This window comes from Zea mays, chromosome 6 (genome assembly GCF_902167145.1).
Source record: "Zea mays cultivar B73 chromosome 6, Zm-B73-REFERENCE-NAM-5.0, whole genome shotgun sequence".
NCBI lineage: Eukaryota > Viridiplantae > Streptophyta > Magnoliopsida > Poales > Poaceae > Zea > Zea mays.
This window is the reverse complement of record NC_050101.1, coordinates 8,937,253-8,945,834: the sequence shown is the minus strand read 5'-3', so window position 1 is coordinate 8,945,834 and position 8,582 is coordinate 8,937,253. Positions and strand designations below refer to the sequence as shown.

Below are 8,582 nucleotides of genomic sequence, written 5' to 3'. Positions count from 1 at the left end.
GTGATCGAGTCGCTCGTATGGACTGATCCCTGACTTAATCGCACCCATCAGGCCTCTGCAGCTTTATGCTGATGGGGGTTACCAGCTGAGAATTAGGCGTCTTGAGGGTACCCCTAATTATGGTATGGTCCCCGACAGTATGACACCATCAAGGTCAAGGCATCAACCAATGATTCATGGTCACATGACACCAGCGACAAAACGATAAGCCGGAGGTATTTGGCAAGAAAATATGGTAGGGGAAACAAATTTAGGCAAAAATAAACAAAGGAATCAAACTCGGATCAAATTAATATAAAACCGACAAAGTGGTCGAATTTCGAATAATTTTCCCCATGCATGCCGGTTTTTGTCTTGGTGGTTGCCCGAGGCTAGGACATGTGGTAGTTCATCATTTTGGTTCGACAGCCACCATGATGCATCAAAACATACATCAAGTTCGACTGTTGGAGCCTTGAGTCCAAACATCAAATCTGAGAGCTGTCTCACTCGCAAATATGTACACATGAACCACCTCATCATTTTGTTCAAGGTTGGGTTATCCAAGCAGTTCTTATTCAAAGAAGAACCGTCTATATCGAAACTCAATCATCTCTAGTATGAACCTATGGATTTAATTAAACTGATTTATAGGCAATAAATGGAGAGACGGCGGAAGAGGGAGGTACCAATAAGTACATGCGGCATGGAGAAGACGAGGAGAAGCTAGGCTAGGGGAGTCAGAGAAGTGCCGTAATGCGTGGAAAGTTCAAAGTTGCGTGCGATGTCGTAAGTCGTAAGCATGCACCCATCCATATCCATCCGTGGTATCACCTCCTGGGCTTCTGGAGCAGCGCGGAGATGTACCACTCGTCCATGTGGATGCCCCTGTCGAGCTTCCTGCCGGCGTTCCACCGCAGCTTCTTGAAGCCGATCCGGTCGAACATGGGCAGGTACGTGGCGTCCAGCTGCGTGCCGAGGCAGAAGAAGTGGTCGAGCCAGAACACGCCGCCGGGGCGCAGCACCCGGAAGACGTCGAAGAGCGCCGACTCGAGCATGGCGTCGGGGATCCAGCTGCTGAGCACGTGCATGGAGTGCACCACGTCCAGCGTGCCGTCGAAGAAGGGCAGCCGGCTGGCCACGCTGAGGTGCATGGGCACCAGCCCCCGCGACGCGATGAAGCTGTTGAACGGCCCGTCGAAGTTCATGGACGTGGTCACCACCGTGACGCCGCGCTCCCGCATCCGCGCCGCGAACGTGCCGGACCCGCCGCCGATGTCCAGCCCGATGCGCACGCTGCCGCTGGGCAGGGACCCCAGCACGCCGTCGATGGTGTAGTCGAGCGAGTTGCGCTCGTCGCCCTTCTCCTTATCACGGCGGCGCACCCAGCGGTCCTTCTCCCGCCCGCCGAGGTCGAAGCAGTCCTTGCAGTCGTAGCTGCCCTTGGCCTTGCCGCGCCGCGCGAGGCAGCCGTAGCTCTTGCACGTGTACGCGTCCCACACGATGCTGGTGTCCGGCGGGACCGCCCACAGGCTCGCCGGCAGCGGCGTGGGCTCCACGTACCCCGCGGGGGTGCGCGGCCGGCACCGCCGCCGCGGCAGCGGCTCGCACCCCTTGAGCATCAGCCGCTGCGCCGACGCCTCGTCGGAGGGGCACTCCCCTCCCACCGTGTAGTTCATGTATCGCTCCAGCTCGTCCCGGTACCGGTGGCACGCCTGCCCCAGCGACGGGAACGTCACCGCGTCCGCGCCCCCGCCCCTGTGCGGGCCGACCACCAGCTTCAGCTCGCCACCCAGCTTTAGCTCCCGCTGCCACAGCCCGCCCGCCGCCGCTTCCCGCTGCTCCTCCCGGGCCGCCTCCATGTCGCGCTTGGCGGTCGAGCCGCCGAGAATGGCCTCCAGGACCTTGTTGGCCGCGGTGAGGCGGCCCGACAGGTCCACCACCTCCGCGTGGCTGGCGGCGACCGCCAGCCCGGTGGCGTTGAGCTCGCGGAGCAGCTTCGCCGAGCTCCAGGCGTGGACTACGGCCGGGTAGCGCCGCCCGACGTGCGCGTGGAGCGCCGCGCCGGCCCCGGAGAAGACGAAGACAGAGGCCGCGTTGGTGAGGACCAGGAGGAACATGGTGGCCGTACTCGGCCTCCTGGCCTGCTGCTCCCTGGGCTTCTTGTCATTGTCGTAGCCCATGCTCCCCATGGTGCAGACTGCAATGTCGCCGCCTCCAGTTCTTGCACGTACGCAGTGACATTGTCTGCCATGGACCCATGGTGGTGTTTATAACCTAGCTAGGTGCGTACATGCGCAGTTTTGGTAAGTACATACTGTACGCTACTACTCCATAGGTGACGATTAGGGGAGGAGCAACTGAGCTGTTATGTTGCTTGAGGATTCAACAAAGTAGTCACAACTTGTTAGGTTTCTTGTCTCTAGAGACTGGAGGATTTCAGCGGTTGCTGACTGGCTGAGAGCTTGCATCGGTCCATATATGGTCATGTTGGCACGCCTCGCTAGCTGGACACAACCACCCACTGTATATATTCTGCTTGTGATAGAGGATATCACGAATGGAACGAGAGGCTTTGCATGATGCCATGCCACTTTGCGTCCGCGTGAAAAGATCCCCCATGTGTGCATTCTTCAGTTCTTCACGCAGTCGGCTCAGTTCTCCTCTATGGGTGCTTTGACAGCACAGTTCGCCCTCCCTCACACACAATTTAAAACTGAAGATGCAGTCAGGAACTCAGACGCTCAACTTCACTTCCTTTGGTGTACTGTTCACAATTACTATCATAATGAGCATCTCATATGTACACAACTGGAGAAGGTGAATCTGTACGCAGCCATCCCAGATTAAAATCTGCCCCCCAACAGTGAACAAAAAAATCCCACCGTCACATCCGACAGTATCCAAAACCTGTATTCCAAAGCGATCATCTAATCTTGTAAGCCCAACCATGCTCACTCAAAAACGCATGCACAGCTTCCTTGATGGCAAGATTAGGAACCAGCTGGTGCGGTTCAAGAGCCTCACGGGTCACGGGGTCAAACCTCCCCACCTACATGTAGGTTACAAAGTTCATAAGCTTGGTATGTAAAAACCACGAGTGCTTTGCAACAAACTGTCAGACGCTTGTGTCGGTTACCGTTTGAAGGTGGTCGAGAAGTACGGCCCTCTCGTAGGTAATCCCGCTCGGGGTGATCACCGGGTCTCTGAAGATATCAAGTGTGATTTTGCAACAGAGATGGTCAGGTACCTGCAAATAAGATAGGCTGAGTGGTTAGACTTAGACCAGATTGACAAAACCAACAGTGCGAAATAAAATATTGAGTGAGGCAGTGTAGGACTTCTGCTGGAGTATCAGTCTTTGCAGCCTTCTTGAAAACTTCCTCGAGCTCATTTAGCTGTTCTACTGGCGCACCTGCGGCTGGGTTATCAAGGCTGTTGTAACTCGTTAGGGCCTCTTTACATGCTACCCTAAAAGACACAGAACAAATACATTAGGGTGCTACAGTATAGCCCTGTCCGGAAAAGATAGATTCAAGTCACGCACTTCAGCTTTTGCAGTTGACAAGTTCGGTCTCTTGATAAGCTCTCCCATTCGATGTATTTTGCTTTAGAAAGCTCCTGCCATATCTCTTCAACCATGTAGCTTGCAGGATGTGCACCCCTTCCAAGCTCCAAGGACTAGTTTTGAAAAAAAAAGTTTTGTTCATCATCAAAAAATGGAATAGAGAGAAATTAGATTCTAAATTTCTAGCTCAAACAACATAATTTGTCCAAATAGACAAGTCCACTAAAGGTGGTGGCAGTGTGGCACTAGACATTATAGTTTCACTGCTTTTTGCATGTGCTGTCTAATTGTCAGTTCAGCTACTCGTAATTCAGACTCAGGTCAGAACTGTTGTCCTTACGAGATAGAAAAAAAAAGAACAGCGTATCTCGATGATAATATTTTTTTTAAAAAAAAGTGGTGTTCTATGCTCTTTTACCAATTCCGTGCCGAGACAACTAACATTGTATGTGACAAGATGGAGCAGGAGCAAAGACATGCTTGAGGCCTTTATTTATACACAAAAGTTTGATGCTAGGACCAAAGAAATAAGTTGGATCGTCAGCCCACCATGAGAACACTATTTTATTTATACACAGGCGAGCGCAGCTGAAGCAAATAACTGTGGGAGCTCAGCTTGATAAAAATTTGGAGGGTAACTGTTGATAGTTGGTAAAAGTGTTCAAAACTGATTGTAAGTGAAAACAGCAAACTAGAAAAGTAATACAAGCACACAGACACATGCTTGGGAAGGAGGGGATACCTTCTCCAGTGATTTTATTCCTTCTGATAATCTTTGGCTGTTGACAAGAGATAACCCGAGCATGTAATGTGCCTGCCAACAAAATAAGCAAGTTATCATCTTAAGACCAGATTAGGAGTAAATGTGATGTTTTCCTCACCCAGGAAAGAAAAAAAAACTATGCTGAAATGCAGTGCCACCTCAATTTCAACAGTCAATCAAGTACAATTCAAAATGATTAGAGCCAGAGAGTTCAGATGGTTTGAAGTTTGCAAACAAGTAACAAACAGATTCTATGGTGTTTGATTTTATTTGGGCTATATGTTCCTTCCCTTGACTCCATAATATCACATCCCAAGATGTAGCTATAAACATATATTACATGCTCCCTTGAAGAAATCAAAGAATCTTGGAATAAACCCTGTACATGTATGAAGCATATATCTTACTGCATACGTCACCAGGCCATCACTAGATGTTGTGAAATTAACGTCAGTTTCATATTGTGCTAAATCGTACAGTCAAGTTAGCATACAGAATCATAACAGTTTCATTTTGGCGCTAATTCTTAGTTGTCACTTGCATTGTAGTGTGCCGACGAGTGAATGTGAATAGATAATAAAAAATGTGATAACGATGGAAAATTCATGGATCAAATGTCTACCAAGTTTTTACTTCACCTACTTCTTGAAAAGAAGCTGGTTCCCGCAATACCGAATGAAGCATAATTCAGCTAGCATGTGAATATGTGCACAGAGTGCTTTCTCGATAGTTTGGTATATGACCATAGTCAGATGGAAACAAAAATGAGGATAATTAAAGACAAGTCCAGGCACCCACTCACCTTAACAGACTGGCTGTCAAGCTGGATAGCTGTTCTGCAATCTTCCTCAACTCTAGTCCACTCACTGCCATTTAGATAGGAACATAATATGATGCAAACACTAAGATTGTGCACCAAATTGATCAATAATATGAAGCAATATAAAGGGACTAGCAATTTTACACACTTCCGCTTCCTATAGCAAAGTGCTCGGTTGGTCCAATATACTGCAACATTTGGGCAAAGAGTTATGGCCTGTCAACCAAAATAGGCACTGAAGTTAGCAAAGGAGGTTCAAGATATACAGGATCTGAAATGCAGGTGACAAGAGTTTTACTAGCATCTAGTGTTCATTGATTCAGCTATGTTTGTGCATTTACTATAGCTGCCAACATTTTCTTAGAAATGCCAGACAAAAGCAACTACCCAGGTAACTAGAGGTAGTAAGCTATAATCTTAGCTGAGTGGCTAAAACCAATTTGTCCAATGTCATGTTCCTTAACCCAGAATCAATTTTGAATAATTCAGTGGTTTGCAAGAATATGAATGTTAGAAGCCTATGATGTTTGTACACCCTAGCAAAAGATTGGAAAAAATCTCTATCAACTCTCCACTCAATTTTGCACCTTTCCCAGTAAACCCTCTTCACCCCCTTTCCCTGCCTAGCATTAACTGCCTAGAGAACTACAAACACCAGCATGTTAGCATCGCCTAGCCCCCACAATATCTTAAAAGGTAGAAATGCTCTGCGACTTGCACTGTTGCACAGCAACTTTCAACTACATATCAAACATCACTGTTTTACGTTTTAACCTTTAACCAAACAAACCACTCCATATGGCAGTAAGCAATATGTAAAATCAGTAACCAGGCCACCAAACCAGTGCACACAAATAAGGCTACATCAAGAGGTAACCATCTTCAATACAGTATTTCCTTCGACACAGAAGCCAAAAACACGTCACGTCAGACATTCAGAACAGCAGTGCCAAACTGCCAATACCACAGACCACTTCGATCTCGGATAATTCAGCATAGATTCAGAGAAATTGTCAGAGGGACGCACCAAACGCGCTGCCGCGCTGAACAGAACTCTGCACGCCGCAGTCGTAGCTCACTCCACAGCGCATCGATCGAACAGGGTAACGGAAATGACGCGCACGTAACTACTTGGGACAGCAAGCGCGCAACACGCGAAGCAGGCCGATGATCCTGGCCGCCGGGAGCGGGGAGTCAGTCAGGCTTACCCCGGTGTAGGCGTCGATGGCGGCGCTGAGGCGTTCCTTCCTGAAAAAGGCGTTGCCCTCCTGCTTGAGTAGGTCCGCCTGCCGCTGCGACTCGGCCCCGCCGTACGGCGCCGCCGGCGCCATATCCGGCGGCCCGGCTCGCCTCGTGCTTCGGGAAGGATGGGAAGGGGTGCGTGGGGAGGAAGCGGCGGGATTTGCTCGTGTGGAACCGCGGCGTGAGCCTGAGGTGGCTTCTTGTGGTGAGCGGTGGAATAGAATGCAAGCGAAGTCAAGAACAATTGGGGCTACTTTGGGGATTTTACGCTGACGCCCATAGATTTGAGCATGCAGGGGCTTCGCTGCAAATGCTGCAAATACGGGTACTTGCTTAGATATGAGTAATGACAAAAGCAACTCCAGTAGTTCAGGTAGTCAACATAAAAATTCAACAGTTCTTTAAATTAACTTTCTAAATTTATCAACTTTTTATCTAACTCCATTTCCTCTCTATATTTGATAACCATTTAGTAACTCCTTAAATAAAAAATTTTGACTGCATTATGTAGATAATGAAGTTAATTGTTAACATTTGTGACCTATTTTTTTTATAGATACAAAACTGCAATCTATATCTAGAGAACTATTGGATAAGTCACATTTTTACTCCTAAAGTTATTTAGCAACATCTTAATCCTAAAGTTATTTAGAACCATCTTAAATTTGTGATTTAGAGAACTAAAATCTACATAACTATTGAAGTTGTTGGCCAGCCGTAATACTATAATAGTGTACAGTCAACTCTCTACAAGGAATCTATATCAGTATCTATCTTATGTGGGAATAAATTAAATAAAGAAAGAAAGTGTTGCTATCTTTGAATTTGGAGTGGGACTATACGTTGAAACTTAGGTGGTATATAGGGTGTATTAAGCACTCAAAATAGCTATAGATATATAATGTACACCATTGCAAATATTTACTATGATCTAGTATATATATGACATGAATGTTGCCGATGGTGTGTTGTCTATATTATTGTGGCTGCCCTAATAGATATGAGTATAAAGTAACGGTTGAAGGTCTCTTCGTCTCTTAGTCATTATTGCATTAGATTTTTATGTTTATTTTACTTGTAACGTTTGTAAACAACTATCGACTTGTAACTCAACATTTAAACAAAAATCAATAATAGTAACAACTCAAAGAATGAAGTCCAAGACTCCATTTGACCTCTGAATAGCAACATGTCATTTGGACTGCTTTGTCGCTATGCCATCATTTATTGAATAATTAAGCTATTAAATAATCTGAAATAAAAATAATAAGAAAGCATGAGTACTTTATGTATATCACTAGGTGAGTATCCGTGCGTTGTAACGGGAGCATATAATATCATGATAACTTATATACAAAATGTGTCTTATATTGTTATAAGAAAAATGTTTCATAATCTATTTGTGATCCTAGCCATACATAAATTTTGTTATTTTAATTTAGTTGTTTCACTACTACATTGCAACCATCAGTGTCATGCAGACTTCGATATATGTCACGATTTGCATAGTCTCATCATTGGAGAGCACGTGTCACACTTGCCGGTAGAAGTTCCACCGTACATCGTTAGTCATCAGGCACGCACCACCATACACGCTTGTTTAAACAAAAAAGGCAAGTGTGTGTTTACGAAGAGAATTAAAGGCAAGTCGGCACAAAAGCTACCCTGATGATGACGAGTGGTCATTGTTGTCGGTCATCCTCTGCGTCACCTCCGACGCCGAGATGACGCCATAATCCTTGATATAAAAGTCGTCGAACGCGCGCGACATTGTGGGTACCGATGACTCTTGGTTGGGCTGCCAAATGAAGTGCACCCCGGGCTCATCAGCGAGGTAGTACACCTGGTCGTTGCACCACCGGATGTGTTACTCTTGTACATACATCTTGTTCGAGGGCACTCACACAACAGCAGCAATGACCGTCATCCCAGCGCACAAGAATTCATGGTCGGTCAGTAGCGACTTACGTGGCAGGTTGGGCTTCAGGTGGATGATGAGCTGGACGGCGTGATGGCGTCGTCGTCGGTTGTGGTGCCCAGAATAACCCGAGAGTCGTCGGCATTGCCAATGACATGAGGTCCCCCTGTTTGACGATGGACAGCGCGGTGCAGCCGCTCTAGACCGTGTCCAAGCGGTGGCTGCACCGGAGCTTGCCGTACACAGCGGCGCATGCGACCACGTAGGACTGCTTCCAGAGGTCGAACTAACA

The 8,582-nt window shown here is 47.2% G+C and overlaps 1 protein-coding gene across 1 annotated transcript; it reads right to left on the bottom strand.

The window, feature by feature from the left end:
* Positions 1–2,722: 2,722 nt before the first annotated feature.
* LOC100273449 (uncharacterized) lies at positions 2,723–6,575 on the bottom strand. Its single transcript, NM_001147886.1, has 8 exons — positions 6,339–6,575; positions 5,279–5,346; positions 5,113–5,176; positions 4,290–4,361; positions 3,527–3,660; positions 3,321–3,450; positions 3,119–3,229; positions 2,723–3,031 (listed from the first exon to the last, which is right to left on the bottom strand). The coding sequence occupies exons 1-8, from the start codon at positions 6,459–6,461 to the stop codon at positions 2,906–2,908; spliced, it is 828 nt and encodes a 275-aa protein (NP_001141358.1). The 5' UTR covers positions 6,462–6,575; the 3' UTR covers positions 2,723–2,905.
* Between the last annotated feature and the right edge of the window lie 2,007 nt (positions 6,576–8,582).

Excerpts from the sequence above, each read along its gene's own strand:
- LOC100273449 (NM_001147886.1), bottom strand. The coding sequence starts at position 6,461 with ATGGCGCCGGCGGCGCCGTACGGCGGGGCCGAGTCGCAGCGGCAGGCG. Across the intron at positions 3,451-3,526 it reads TGTCAACTGCAAAAGCTGAA|GGTAGCATGTAAAGAGGCCC; the intron begins GTGCGTGACTTG and ends TGTGTCTTTTAG. Across the intron at positions 3,032-3,118 it reads TTCTCGACCACCTTCAAACG|GTGGGGAGGTTTGACCCCGT; the intron begins GTAACCGACACA and ends ACCTACATGTAG.